Source organism: Herpailurus yagouaroundi, unplaced genomic scaffold (assembly GCF_014898765.1).
Source record: "Herpailurus yagouaroundi ecotype Mexico unplaced genomic scaffold, PumYag 28, whole genome shotgun sequence".
Lineage (NCBI taxonomy): Eukaryota > Metazoa > Chordata > Mammalia > Carnivora > Felidae > Herpailurus > Herpailurus yagouaroundi.
Window position 1 is genome coordinate 61,513,662 of NW_024412376.1, and position 16,340 is coordinate 61,530,001.

Here is a 16,340-nt window from a genome sequence, read left to right on the forward strand (position 1 = left end):
TTTGAAAACCTACCTATGAAGGATTAAAATAAAATCTTTATTTTCTACCCACAAATATAGTTGAATGCTTTCTACCTCTCAGATGTTTCAGGAAATAGCATATGGCAAAAAGAAAGGAAGAAAGAAAGAAAGAGAGAAAGAAAGAAAAAGAAGCAACGCCTCTCCTCTCATGGAATTTACAAACAAATTACATACGTCTCTGGGCAGAACCCTTCTTGACTATGAAGTGACTATTTTAATCATTTGAAAATATTCAAATTATATTAAGAAACAGTACCAGGAAAGATGTAGCAACTATAAAATGTTAAACACAATTGGTCTAAAATTAAAAAAAAAATCATTTATGAAGATTCAACATTCCTTCAGTTTCGTGAGTCAAAACAAGTTGAATTTAGAGGATCTATGAAGCTAAGCTGTATCAGAAATATTCATATAAAAGTAACAAAAATATATTTATAGAAAAGGTCCAATGTATAGATTGCATTTATCCATGACACCTCAGAGTTGGCTTGATTACCTGGAGGAGTAGGAGACGGGATGTGTGTGACATATGGGTGATGTTGAAATCTTGGTGGGTTGTCATTGACATCAGTCACAGTGACAAGCACACTGGCAGAACTGGAAAGAGGCTCCGGGGATCCAGCATCACTGGAGACCACAACTAAAGTGTAATTCTCTTTTGTTTCCCTGTCTAGCAATGCACTTGTGATGATTTGTCCTGTGGATGGGTTGATGGTGAACTGAGAGTTTCCACCAATGATTCTATAACTAAAGAGAACAGAGATGGGCATATTTTTTCTGGTGTTCATATTGTAGCATCTATTCACTACAATTTAGAAACTGAGGCAGAAATGTAAAAACAAATCATTAGAAGTACAATCACACAACAATTAAAGAATATGGCTAGAAGATAAATATTTCAGATTTTATGTATCACATTGACAATCTTTACTGTGAGATGTCCAGTGAGCTCAAGCAGGTCCTCACAAGATCTCTGGATTTTTTGGATCATGCAAGTTCCCAAAATATACCCAGAAGACTATTGTGTTATAAATAAGTGAACCTGAAGGCATAAATCAGGGCCTCGCTCTAATATTGCGGTTAGTGGCCAGGATCACAAATGAACATCTGTTAAATGAATCTAAAAATTACTTTTCTGCTGTGTACCATAATAAACCAGAGAAGATCAGTTGGAGATCTTATTTTTTAAAGACAAAACACTGTATTTGACATCCACCGCCTACCCAGAACAACTAAAGAACTGATTATTTATACAGAGACATTCCTGCTTACTAATTCTCTCATTTGTCATTCCTCATATGGCTATGCTTTTCTTTCTTGTTGTCAGGAGAGGTATGACATTTTCATGGATATTCTGATGCTAACCAGATTGGTTAGTAGGCAGGAGTTTCCTCTGAGAACACCTCCTCTCTTCTTTATGAAGAGAAAGCTATCTGTATATTCCTCAGAGATCAACTAGAAAAGAAGTAGCTACGCTTGAAGGTTCAGAAACTGGCTATATGGTCCATTGTTTTTAGAGTTGGAGGGTGGCAAGGAAATGGATGTCTTTAAAAGTCTTCTCCTTTAGACTAACAAAGAAATGGCCTTGTTAGAATTAAATGCATGTTTCTATAGTTTGGTTTGTGTCCATGAAAACAAAGCAACAGCAAGTATATCTAACAGTAGAAAAAGGTCTACATTGTAGTAAGTGGAATGGGCATTCCTCCTATTAAGCACACAGTTTAAAACTAACATTCAGCAATTTTATCCTTTTTAGAGAAATAATGAACTACTCGGGAGCTGATATTTTTAAAAAGTAGAAGTCCTATCAAATGATAACAAAATAGAAAAAAAAAAAGGTACAGGGGGCGTTTGGCTGAGAAATGACTTCAGTATTTACAAAGTACTTGATATCACTCAGACTTTCAATACATTTTGGCATACTCACATGCCAGGATCAGCAGTAAATGAGAATAGCATTTCCTGGACCAGAAGTGACTCTTTATAAAGTATAATTACTGCCTTTATACAGTAGATATCTATTCCCTTTATCAAAATAAAAATATCACAGGTTTGTAAATGAATTCTTAAAGTAATAAAATCAGGACTTATGAAATAATCAAATTATTTTACCCTTTCAATAAATTCTGTAAGAACCTGAATTATGAGAATTGTGTCATCTTATTCTGAGAAACCTTGTGTCTATCAGTAGATGTAGAAACTATCAAACAGGGAAAAAGAGCAATTCGTAACTCATAGCACCACAAACTTTTTTACAGCTTTATGACAGCAAAGTTCAGGGATTGATTAAATATTACCTCAATTATTCACAAATACAAATAAAGTTAAAATGATGAGAAATGCATGAAAATTTAATTTGGATATTTGTCTATGACAAGACTGTGATGTATTAGGAAGAGCAACATGTTGAAAGGCAAATGATGTGAGTTCTGAAGTAGGCTCTAGGCTCTGAGCTATTTGTTAGCACAGAGCACGATGCGGGACTCGAACTCACAAACCACGATTCCATGACCTGAGCTGAAGTCGAATGCTCAACCGACTGAGCCACCCAGGAGCCTCTCTATTTAAAAGTAATTAATATCTTTACTATTTTTAAACATTAAAAAATAAACTGTCACACTAGTATGTGATTTTTTTCCTAGACTTTACCTAATTCTGAAGTGTATCAAAAGTCTATTGAAATTTTTTAATGTTTATTTATTTTTGAGAGAGAGAGACAGAGATTGGGAGGGGCAGAAAAGAGAGGGGACACAGAATCCAAAGCAGGCTCCAGGCTCTGATCTGTCAGCACAGGGCTCAATGCGTGACCTGTGAGACCATGACCCGAGTTGAAGTTGGATGCTTAACTTACTGAGCCACCCAGGAGCCCTCCAAAAAGTCTATTTGATATATGAAGTATTCTGTAAATGCCTCATAATATCTACAATATCAGTTTTATCTGATATATACTTGTAAGTTAAAAAACACACACATATAGAAGGGACACAAGTGGCTCTATAAGTGGATAGACGTTCAAGATAATATGCCCAGGTTTGCCTTTCCTCTATCACTTGAATCATGGTTTAGTTCTCATCCCTTCATGAAGATCTTTCCTCCTTCTCGGTCCAAAATTTCTTTTATGGATATTAACTTTATCACATTGGGTTTTGTGCTGTCCTTTCACACCTGAACATCTATGCTGGGGTTTAAAGCTCTGCAGCATCTTACCGTGTCCTTATTGTGTACTGAGCACAGGCTACAAGGCACTTTATATATGCTCTCGTTTAGGTTCAAAACAATCCTGACATTTCGGTTTTGTTTTGGATTTTTTATAGATAATGAATCTGAATCTAAGAGAGACTAATACACTTGCACAACAAAGCACACTATCTACAACAGGTCAATCTAGACTTTGAATTTGAAAATCTAGTCCTTCATATATAAATAAAAAAAAAAAAAGAAAAAAAAAAAAAGAAAATCTAGTCTTTAGGACTCAACACCCACTTGTTCTACCATACTACAGTATAAAGAAGGTAAAACTCAGCTGGAGTGAAGGCAAGAAATGCTGCACCTGCTTGCTAAGACTAAAAGGAACTAGTGCTCAAGGTGTGTGTCAATGTAGAATTGGTTTCCATTGATTTGGCTCGGTGCAAATCAACAAATATTTATTTGCAGATTCAAGAATAAGAAATTACTGTTTCAAATTATGGGCATAGACTGACACCATTGTTACCTAAAATCTAAATCACTTTTGCACTTTTAAAGCTAAAATATCACAATTTGATTTTTTAATCTTTTTTTTTTTTTTGCCTCTTCCTGACATCTACTAGGAGCATAAAGCACTGTGCTGTATGTTGCAAGAATACAATAATTCAGTTTCTGTATTAAATTGTGTGCACTTTGAAACACAATTCACTTGGACATGAATTTTTACCTCACTTCTAACACTTCAATTCATAAAATTCCTTCTTTCTAAGCCTTTTCTCTCCATTTATAAAGTGTTGATCATATATACGTTCCTTTCACTTAGTACTTTGGAGCATTAAATGTAATTTCATATGAAATGCACTTGGTATTGTAATTGGTACATGATGAGAATTAAAAGTCCAGTTTTACACACATAACAGAGTATATACACATATTCAATTATAACATAATAGTCTATCATATATAATCTATTATAATCCATCTACATATTTAGTCAAATGGATAGGTGGACTAATTGATAGACACTTGGAGAAGTAGGTGAAAATCCTGTCCTCAAGCTTACATCCTGAATGGAAGAAAGAGATAAATACAAAACAAGGCAGTATATTCAAGTAGAAGTATTGCTCTAGTTATCCGAAAGACAGAGACCACTTTTGACTGGAGTGATTGATTAAAGGAAAGCTTTCTGTGAAGAAGGCTAAAGTTAAGCTGAGTTTTAAAGGAGCTACCCATCTTGCAATAGTGGTGAAAAGGGAGAAAGGTGGTCTAGGTCAGGAGTCAGCAAATTTTTTTCCTTAAAAGGCCATTGCTAGTCAATATGCCTCTGCAGGCCATAAGAGCTCTGTTGCAATACTCAGCTTGCTGTTGCAGGACAAAAGCAGCCGCAGACAGTACATACATGAATGGGCATGGCTATATCCCAATACAACTTTACTTACAAATGCAGGTTTAGCCTACAGATTGCCATTTGCAGAACCTGGATCTAGGATACAGAAGAACTCGAACAAAGCCATAAAGCTTGGGAAAGCACAGATCCTTTTCCCAGGGGCAGAAAGTGATCCAGTGAGGCTGAAAGTTTGGCTATATGTTGAGGGTTTGTGCAGAATAAGCTCGGGAAGACGCTGGGGCCATTTATGGAGTGACTGGAATATGGAGCCTGGGCATTATGCCACAGGCAAACTGGAAGTTGAAGGATTTTGAGGAAGGGAGTATCACTGTTAAAGCTGAGCCACTGAACGCCTAAGCTGGTTCATATTACTGCCGTTGCTCTTTCATTCACTGACTCGGGCTTTGCTTCATCCAGACTACTTCCTGCAGTACTGAGAGATCAATCATCATAAAATGTAAACTAGTCGTGTGATTGCCCAGCTCAAACATTTCAGTTGTTTCTCCCATTAGACACAGAAAGGTGTGTGACTTTTTTCATATGATACACAAAGCCCATTCTTAATCCACACTGACCATAAGGAATCGCTTTGCTTCTCTGATATCATGCTTCTGCAGAGCCCTTTGCCTTTGTGGCTGTTGTTGTCTTTGCCTAGAAGGTCTGTCATCCTTATTTTGTGATAAGCTACTTCTCAGTCTTTCCAGAAATCATCAAGTACTTGAAGCTTCTACTGATTTCTTCGAACAGCATCAAGTATGCTATTCTTTCCACCCATTCTGTGCTTAAACTATACTTGTTGCAAAGTACTATAATTTCAAGATTACAAAATTATCTCCTATACTGAACTGTTCTCCTTGCGGTGGCTGGAGGTCCTAACTCCTTGGAACTTAAAGTGCCCAGGACATAGTGAGGGCTTCAAAATTATACAGTACAGGGTAGTATAGAGATTAGAAACCAGAGTCAGGGAAGAAAGTTAATTTTTATTATAATAGTCCAGGCATGATGTAATTGTGGATTGAACTAGAATCTTGGCAGGAAAAATGCACAGAAGAGAATGGGTGCCAGAGGCCTTAGTAAGGAAGAAACATGAGAACTTGTCCACTGACTGAGTATAGGGGGACAGGGTGACCCCTGTCTATCCAACATCGATGAAAAAAGCAAGACAACACCATTAAGAGAAAGCAGAATGCCAAGATGAGAAACAGGAAAGTTAGGAGCTTCTGATATGCTGTGCTCCTGCTGCCAGCAGATCCTCCAGGTAGAGATGTCACCTACAGAGTTAGAAATACAGGAAGGGGATCTCTGGGATGGAGTCGGAATCAATACCACAGATTTAGAGCCTTCTGCATAGTTTTCTGGGTGGTTGTAGCTGTGAAAATGAAATATTCTCCCTCTCCTTCTCTCTCTAGCTCACGCTCTCTCACTTTTCTTGCTCTCTCGCACTTTTGCTCTCACACACACACCAAAAAAAGAAAAAAAAAAGGACTGAGAAAAATATGATGGGGAATATCTAAATTACTTTGCAAAGAGAGAAAGAGGAGATTAGAAGGTGAATTAGAAAGTGTGGTCAGAGATGCAGAGTGAGAAATAAGAGATAACATTTCCATAGACACTGACGAGAAGAAAAAAAGGTTAAAAAGAAAGGATGATCTGTGGTGCAAATATTGCAAAAGGTAAAGGAAAATAAAGACTCAGAAAAAGTCACTGAACTTGGTAAATTTCAGCAGAATCTTTGGATAGATTATTTTTTCATAGATCAATGGAGGAGAAAAACCAGTTGGAAGATTTTTGGGAAAAAATGGCTGGAGAAAACTGTGAGATAATGACCCAGTCTGGGTCAAAAGTGTGATATAAAAAAAAAGTTAGTGCAAACAGCAGTTCTAAGAATACTGGAATCATTCATTCAATGCATTTATTTAGGTGTCAGTCACAACTATGGTGCAGATGTTGTGAAAGGAAGACTATATTAGGAATAAAATGGATATAAGAAGATTAACAAGAAAAAAACATTAATTTAACGAGTTTTGGGTCCTGATAATTGTATGAGAGATATTTATGCATATTAACTGATTACATATATACTACTTGGCACATAGTAGGTGATCAATATATATTTAACTCTCACAAATTATAAAATAAAAATTCTTATCTCCACTTTTACTGATGGATACACTGAGCCTTAGAGACACGAACATGACTTTTCTAAGTCATGGTAGGTAAATAAAAAAAACAGCATTCAATACCAGATATTCTGAGGGTTTCCATAGGGATAAATACATGATTCAGGGAAGAGGGATGATTTGAAGATTTAAGAGAGAAATGCAAAAACTGTTAAATTAAAGATGTGGAGGAAGTTAAATGGGATGGCATTAAGAGCACAGAGTAAGGGACTTGCCTTTGAATGTTGACCCTGTCAATACAATTTTGTAAGTTTCCCCACTGCTATGACATAAAATTAGAAATAAGGTTTAAATGGAGATTTGGTCCAGTTGGGATAAAAAGGGATATATTTCCTTAAAAGCTAACTTTGGAATGAGTGTCTGTCTGGGAAGCAAATATGTAAACCAGACAAAGATTAGGAATTAATGCAGTCTAGTTTACTAGAGGGGAAATATTAAAAGTGAAATAAAGGGTATAACTCACCATCCATACAAATCTATAGTTTTATCAAATGGGTAGAATGAAAAATACAAATAAGTATTGGTTGGGCGATTGCTGTGTGTAAGATTATGGTAGACTATAAGGGAAAAGTAACAATATATGACACATAACAGGTTGTGCTATTAGAGAGCCCACAAGTAGTTGGGTAAATGACTTACACTGTAATATTTAAATAAGCAACATAAAATTAACATAAAATAGCTCTGTTAACCAGGAGAATGGGTTTGCCCCAGATTCTATGCATAGCGAGGAGCAATGAACACCTAATATAAAAGTGTATTATATTCCATTAAAAAGATATGAAGCCAGAGTAAATAAGGTTTAGGTTGGCATCACTACTTATTTTACCTATGAAAGTATTTTAAATTTAAGCTGTAATAATTGTCTGTCCTAAGTTAATTTAAAAGTGAATTTAATAATTTTACAAAATAAAAATAGCTTCAATTTTTATATTATCTGACTTATGACAGTCAATGTAGTCATTTAAAGATTTTTGCATATGCATTTTATAGATTTCAGGGCATGTAAAAGTATAAAGTTAATTCTCTCATATTAAAGGAGGAAAAATATTCAACCAGTCAACCAAACAACCAAAAATCAAAACAATCATTTCAAAGCTACCAATACAACTGTGTAAAACACTCTGGAAATATTGACAGGATTTCCTAGACCGACTTTCCATTGATCACCATTGCCCACAAACGTAAGATCACATGTAGCAGTGAAACTTGGACATACGCTAGAAGAAAATAGCACACCATCATAGCATTTTATTCTAGCACTCATTGATTTTGTAAGCACACAGCTTCACAATTGTCGCAGCAATTGAAACATCTCAGATGGGAATAGTTATGCTACTGATTTGTCATACTCTATATTTTATCTTTAGAGAAGGACTCCTTGGCATGGCAGATAAATATTTATTAGACTATAACACTACAATGGATAGGACATCTCTTCCAAAATTGTCACAAACTTACTGAGCACTAACAGATGGCAAGAAAAGGGAAAAGTGCTTTGCATATATTGGGACAGTATGGGTTGATGGATATTGAGTAATTTTTGTTCTAACATTATTCTAAGCAGTTCACTTAGAACTGTTAAAGTATTTTATTTGTCCTCACAACAATTCCATAAAGTCACTTTTATTATGTAGTATACCTATTACATTGATAAGAAAAATACTGATGCCCAGAAATGTTCAATAAACTGCCCCACAATTAAAAGGAGAGTCAGGATTCCATTCTACACAGCTTCATTCTCAAGGCTGTGCTCTTACCACAAAGCTAAAGACTTAGTGCTTAGGGTACAGATTCCATTATTCCTATGCTTTGGTGTAGGACAATTGAAGGAGGTTGTATTTACTGCCTTTTTGAGGTTCATGCCAGGAAGTAGTTAGGTTGTACCTGCCTTTCTCCAAGTGGTACTAAGCACAGTGAGCCAAAAGCATAGAACTATGACCTTGGGCAGAAGTTTTCTCCATCCTTAATGATTTGACTGTATAAGCCTCTTAGAATTCAGCTCTTTGCCAGGAAGTAGGTCCCAGCTTCTGAAAGAAGTTCACGCATAGCCTTTCCTCTTATAGTGCATGTCAGTGTCCATTCTCTTCTGGATTTCCTTCTGTATATCTCTGGTCAGAACTGCTTAGCTCCCTAGGTGACTCTTCCTTCTAAACGTGCTTATCAACTGTTAGGAGAATTCCAGAAGACTCATTCCTGCCCCCCTTTTATTTCTCTATTCTCTCTCCTAAAGTGTTCTTATTCAGTGCCTTGGTTTTACATGTGCTGTGAGCATTGATGATTCTCAAATCTGTATCTACAGCCCTGATGCAAACCTAAGCTTCACACTCGTAGTTTTAATGTCCCAACTGATATCCCCATGTGAATGACTAGTAGTCACTTCAAATTGGATTCAAGTAAGAACTCCTGGTTTCCCCCATGCCTGTTTCTCCTCCAATGCTACCCATAATGGTACCACCATCTGCCCAGGTGTTCAAGCCAAAAACTTAGTAGATGGCCATTCTGATTTCTCTCTTTCTTTTAGTTCCACTTACAATCTCAAATGTTTTTCCAAATACATTCATTCAATTTTAATTTTTCCACCTTAGTACAAGCACACTCCACCTTTTGTTTGAATCAGTATATTAATTAACACCTGAATGGTCTCACTGGTTTCTCTTCTAATAGCTTCTTTCTACAGTCCTGCCTCTAACCCAATCCAAACAGATCAGTTTATTTTGGCCCCTGTTTGAAATACTCCAATAGTTTATCACATAAATGATTTTAAGAATTTCAATAAATGAATTAATTAATTAATTAATATCTCAATTTCTTACCATGACCTAGGAGCCCTTGTATGGGCTACATGATTTGGCCCCTGCCTACCTCTCTGAGCCTGTTCTCACTCTGGTCCACACTCACAAAACTTCCTAGTTAAATGCACCATGCTTACTTACATTCCACAGCCCAGTTCTTCAGCCTAAAGGTCACTTCCATAAAGAAGTCACCCATATTAACCATACCTAATAGTCCCTTGTCACTCTCTTGTTATATAAGCCTATTTTATTTTCAAGGCTGCATTCACCATATTAAGTAATCTTCTTTATTTCACATTAAATTGCCTATCTACCTCACAAAGCATGCCGGCTCGAAGAAAGTGGAAACTTTGTCTTGTTACCCATACTAAAAACTCAATGCATGTTTATTAAATGAAAAATAGCTTGAGGTCTTCTATATACCTCAGTCACCTCTGTCAGCAGGAAGAGACTACTTAATAGCAGTTTCCCAAAGTGATTTTATAAATAGGAAATTAGTAACAAACAAAATAAATCACTAACCAAATCATCACAGAATCAACATTCACAGGCCTCCTTCTACTGATAACTCCTCAGAACACTCAGATTCTCTTTTCTGACCCATTACACAGTCATCTGACCTACTCTAATTTACCTTATATAAGCCTATAGAGGGTAGGGATGTTGTGTGGGTAAGAAATATTTATGTCTTTGAGACTCTTCTTTGGAAAACTTAGAAATCTTCATTTCTTACTGTTGATAATAGGAAGAAGTGAAGAAGGTGACACACAACTCGATCCACCAAATGTTACAACACAACCATTTTCACATCGTCTCTGAAAAAGGTACCATATTGTTTTCTCCATTTTAAATGGGTTTCAGTAGATTAACAGAAAGTTTTTAAACTTTGAAAACACAAATATTCTTATTGAGGCTAGTGGCTGGGTTAAAAATGGCCAAAATTCTTTGATATTCCTCTTCAAGTGGTGAGGTGCATTTCTCCTCCCAGTGAATCTAGGCAGGTCATGGCTGCTTTGACAAAGTATTATGGAAGTGATGCTACACCACTTCTAGGACTTTTCCTTAAGAGCACTGGCAGATTTCGCCTGAGGTTCTTGGACCCCAGAGCTACCATGTAGCCCATTTCAGCTACCTGCCAAAGAACCATATTGTGAAGCCCTGAGACCACAAGATCAGAGACAGGGGGCCAGCAGAGCCCAATCTTCCAATCATCCTTGCCGAAGTACCAGACGTTGAGTGAAGACATCTTGAACCTTCAAGACTGCCCAGTTACCAGGTAAATACCATTAAGTGATACCAGTCAATCACATGAAGCAGAATCATCTCCCTGTGAACCCAGCCCTGTAAATGAACTACATGGACTACAAATTCATGAGATAGATAAAAAATATAAATAAAACTAAGTAATTAAAATTTTAGAATGACAAGTAAAATCATTGTTTAAATCCTCATTTTAGCCATAGTTAGTTATTCAACAGTACATGGACATAATAAGGCTATGGGTTAATGTTACAGAATTTCTAGCAAAATTAAGCATTATATTCAGTTAGTCCAAAGACTAATGTTTAATGAAAAAATAATCAAAGTTTACAAAGGAAAATGTACTGACCTGATAACTGCATTTGTTGAGGCATCAGCATCTGAGGCATTTACCAATAAAACATCTGTTCCAGTGGGTGCATCTTCAGGAATTGTTGTGAAATACATTTTACTGGCAAAAGTAGGGACATTGTCATTGACGTCATCTACGATGACATTGATTGTTCCAGTTCCAGTCAGGGCAGGGGATCCTAGAAGGAGGAGAAAATCAAGTTTTTAATGTTTATAAATAACAAAGATAACAGCAAATTTAACATTAATTAGTTACAGATAACACTACCGGAGACAATTTAGAAAACATCTCAAAGTGAAATTTCTAAATGCTACAAGTGATTTTGATTTTGTTACGAGTATTTTCATTTATAAACTGGTATTTCAAATCTTTTCTGATGATATTGAACAAAAAGAGTATGTCAACCTCTTATTCTATTTGAAAGGTGCTGATTCGGCAATGAAAAACACAACAATATCATTTAAACACCACAAAAGAGGCACTGCTGGTTTCTCTGAAATTGCATTAAAACAGCTCACTCCAAATTTGGAGAATACCCATGGGCATTGAATATCTGGCCAACTGACAAAGGACGAAAACTAAATTCCTAGCTGTGACTATCAATGTTAATATCAAAAATTTGGGTTTCTGGGTCTTTAAATTCCCTATTCTCAACTAATATTTGTTTGTAAAGGAAAAAAAAATAAAGCTTCAAGTTATATCTCAAAACCACGATCTTCCACTTGGTGGAAATAACATTATGTGGATGAGCTGAATTGGAATTATTTTGGTTACATTTATTTAATATTTAATATAAATGTGAAATAATTATTTTTTTATTTCCTCTTCCAGCTCTGTTATCAGCATATAATGAAAAGCCAACATTGAAGAAAACCTTGGCATACACTGTCCGTACTACACAAAGTTAACAGACTCTTTGTGGTGAAGGTCAGAAGCCATATTTGGTTACATTCTGTGGATTGTCCCAAAACTAAAAGTCAAATCAACTGTCTTTAGATGCATGTTCAAAATCAGTTTTCAAACTTTAATCTCTCTAAATAGAAACAATAGAGATCTGTTTAACTGTGTTTATCTAAAATAAAATAAAGCCTGAATACTCTCTTTTTCTGTTTAAGATATTAAAACTTTCCATAAAATTATTCACCCTTATATGAAATTTAAATTCTACTTATTTCTAGCACTCAACACTTCTTAATAAAAGCCATCCACTCATTCACTCATTCATTTCTCTGTAAAATGTCTACGGTGTTCCCTTTTACTCCTTACAGAATGGTGTTGAGATTCACAACCTTCCAGTATTTTTTTTTTCTAGTAATCCTGTGATTTGCTGATATTTCCTTTACTGCTATTTAAACCTGTTCTATGTTCTTAGATTGTAACTACTGATGGCCTATAACCAATGAGCTTTTATGCTCAAATATATAGGAACCAAAATCAGACTAGAACAGACTAGAAAATTATGGAATGCAATGGATTTAGTGATGTTATATCTGTGCTCTATACAAGGAAGCTTGAATTCTACATGAGATGAAAATGCGTATGACCAGTTGAGCTAGGCATTGTGATGAAGCATGACTGCTCCCATAAATCTATGCCATTAAATTTAGGCTACATGGTGATAATTATTGCCAAATATATCTTTCTCAGTAAAGTATTTTATATTAAACATTCCATTTCCATTAACATAGTTTTAAATTCATGACTCCCAAAGTCTTACCTTTTATTTTTTTTTCTAATTTTTATTTATTTTTGACAGAGAGACAGAGCATGAGTCAGGGAGGGGCAGAGAGAGAGGGAGACACAGAATCCAAAGCAGGCTCCAGGCTCTGAGCTGTCAGCAGAGTCCAACGCAGGGCTCAAACCCACAAATCGCAAGTTCATGACATGAGCTGAAGTTGGACACAACTGACTGAGCCACCCAGGCACCCCAGAGTCTTACCTTTTAGATATTTGATTTTGTATTAAAGGAAACAAAAATTCGTCTTTACTATTGCTTACAAGTATAATTAACTATAAACTTACTAAAAGAGTATAATTGCCTTTTCACTAGTCACTTGATGTTAATAATGGTAAAATGATGTCACAAATATTTCACACACAAAATAGATTTGGAAGTATTATAAACACTGGAGAAGCACATCAAAATAAGACTTTAAAGATCTCACTCAACATATTAATAATGATCATATCCTTAGGTAGGCAAGTACTGGCTTAAGAAGTTTACATAGACTACATTGTGTAATCCTCATCAGTTAGTACCCCTGCTATCCCCAATATATGTTTAAAAAAGCTGATAATTGGATTAAATGATTTTTCAAGGCCATAGACATAGTGAGAGAGCTGGAATTTAATCCATGGGACTTGGATGTGAAGCTGTTTGCCACTGGCAAAAAGCTGAAAGGTGTTGCTAGCGACTGAACGGGTGCCACTCAGCGAGATGTGCTGGGACTCTGAACAAGCTGGGCCCAGAGAACAACATAAGACACAAGTTGGAGAAAATCCCCAAGTCCATAGGTGATAGACCCTAGTTATTTGCCAGTTGAAGTTTGTGGGGCATTTGGAGACAGCACTCCTGTCAGAGACTTTCAATTTCTCATAAGGGTCATGTTAAAGCTAACTAAATACCTTCAGGGGTATCATTGATGATCAATGTTTGGACTAAATCTCTTATATATGTTTAATTATGTACAATTTGGTGAAATGGAAGTTAATTATCTGCATCATGTTGGTATCTCTTCCACTAGCTACATTTAAAAAAAAAAGGTAGGGGCGCCTGGGTGGCGCAGTCGGTTAAGCGTCCGACTTCAGCCAGGTCACGATCTCGAGGTCCGCGAGTTCGAGCCCCGCGTCGGGCTCTGGCCTGATGGCTCAGAGCCTGGAGCCTGTTTCCGATTCTGTGTCTCCCTCTCTCTCTGCCCCTCCCCCGTTCATGCTCTGTCTCTCTCTGTCCCAAAAATAAATAAACGTTGAAAAAAAATTTAAAAAAAAAATAATAAAAAAAAATAAAAAATAAAAAAATAAAAAAAAAAGGTAAGTAAAGGATAACTGTGTTTTCAGGTGGGCAAAAGAGGATGCCATGGGAAGGACAGTGTGCACACTAGGATGTATTGAGAGAGGGAACAACTAAATCAAGGCCCTAGAAGCAAAGGATAGGAGGATATTGAGGGCTCTTTTATATAGTTTACTGACATTGAACTCTACTCACTAAATCTCAGTTTCCTTTTCTGTAAAATGGGAATAATAAGCATAGAACGTACCCCAAAGAGGTACTGAGGGAAATGTAACATGCTAAGGACAGTGACTGGTATATAGTCAAAATGTATTCCTTGTTCTTGTACTTGTTTTAGACACAAGAAAAATGAAAACTTTACATTAGGAAGGTCCATTTTCTTAATATTAAAGATTTCAATTTTATAGTTCTCAGGATTTTTTATTCTCCAATGAAACTTTTGACTCAGCTCTATGATAATATTATTCAGGAAAATATTTTGAGTCATCCTTTCTTCTTAATGATTCCCTTGTAGTGTAACAAAATGAGACACTTAGCTCTCAAACCTTTCATAGCTTTGTGGAGGACATGTTGATTGGAAATTTAAAGATAAAAAATTTGGTACTTTACAGTGAGAGTTTAAAGAAGACCTAAATATTTCTGGTATGCCCATTGCTCTCTAATCAACAATACTTAGACTTGTTAAGAAGTATCCCAGTAACTGCCAAGCAAAGGTTTTATCCTTGGTATTCTAAAGTGTCTGATGACACATATATGGAAAACCACATAAAATGATGACTAACTCATTTGGTCAGGAACATGTGATTTCTTTCTTTGTCTCTAAACTACATAAATATGGTTGCTGATGTGTTTTCTGAATTAGTAAGCAAAAAGAGAAAAACATTGTTTACCCAGGAAAATATTCAGCAAGTTCAATCTCAGTGTCTTCATACCAGAGAATACCTAATTTTCCAAAAGATTTTAAAAGCACACCAGTGACAACAAGATGGTCCCAGCTTGAGAAGTAGCCCCATAGGTGATCCCATATCCACATGGGAGCTCTTCTCAAGCAAAGGGTCCCCTTTGCTTCTCTTAGTAGCTGCCACAGCCCAGTTTATAAGCACTTAGGGTTCTTTTCCTATTTTCTTCAAGAATTGTCAGAATGAACCACAATTCTCCAGTGGCCTCCCCTTCTTGTTGCCCCAAAGGATGTGCATGCAGGTCTTATCTACTTTTTTCAATTTTATAAGGAAACCTTACAAACACATTGTTCTAAATTTCTAAGTCTTTTACTGAGATTTAATTAACCCTAAATTTGAATTCTGCTTCCAATATGTTTTACTTTCATTCTTGGGAATGGGACCTAACCGCCAAACAACCAGATCCCATCTCATCCTTGTCCACTAATAGCGTGAGCTCTGGAAGTCACTGCCTCTGAACTTTAGTCAGGAAAGTGAAATCAAAGGAGAAAAATGGAACGCCCCTGATTTCACATAAATCTTATTTCTACATCACTGGTCTCAGATGAAAGACACAAGTTCCCTAGTTGATGGCCCACATAAATTTTAGCACTTCCTCTCATCTGCTAATTGAATGATGAAGCCATGTTTTCATCGTTGCTTTTCTGTGTTTGGTTGTCTTTAAACTCTCCCTCTAGGGAGAGTGGTCTAGGAGAGACCACTCTCTAGGAGAGATCCTAGTGGTCTAGGATCCTTATGTTCCTGTTTCCTAACAGTTTTTGTTATGTCCCTTGTGAAGTGCAGCACAATGCCTACTGTTACTTTATCTTTAGTCCACACCTCTCTGTTGGCTCTAGGCTGACACATGCGACTATCTGTTGTCTCTGCTTGCAAGTTACCAAAAAGCCTCAATATTAGTATGCGAAAAACTGAAATATTAATTATTCTGTGTAAATGTAGCCCATATTTTTATCTATAAATTGAAATATAAATGTATATATACATATATATTTGTATATACATATTGTTGAACACTTACTTGAGATCATGTATATATATATTTTTTTTATATATGTACTACTCATTTAATATACAGATTCCATAAAATAGGTGTTAATTTTTTTGATAAAGAATTTGAGACTCAAAGAATTTAAGCAATTTATTTATATTCAGCCATAGTGGAAAGAGAGAGCCAATTTTGAACTCAATGC

The 16,340-nt window shown here is 36.1% G+C and overlaps 1 protein-coding gene across 2 annotated transcripts in view; it reads right to left on the reverse strand.

Annotated features, from left to right (window-relative positions):
* The window catches only part of FAT4 (FAT atypical cadherin 4), a 175,318-nt gene that overhangs the window by 42,882 nt on the left and 116,096 nt on the right, over positions 1-16,340 (reverse strand). For both annotated transcript variants that reach the window (XM_040474420.1, XM_040474426.1), the window contains 2 exons: positions 11,179-11,359; positions 518-768 (listed from right to left, as the gene is read on the reverse strand). In XM_040474420.1, coding sequence (XP_040330354.1) covers positions 518-768; positions 11,179-11,359 — 432 coding nt within the window. The remainder of the gene's footprint in view (positions 1-517; positions 769-11,178; positions 11,360-16,340) is intronic.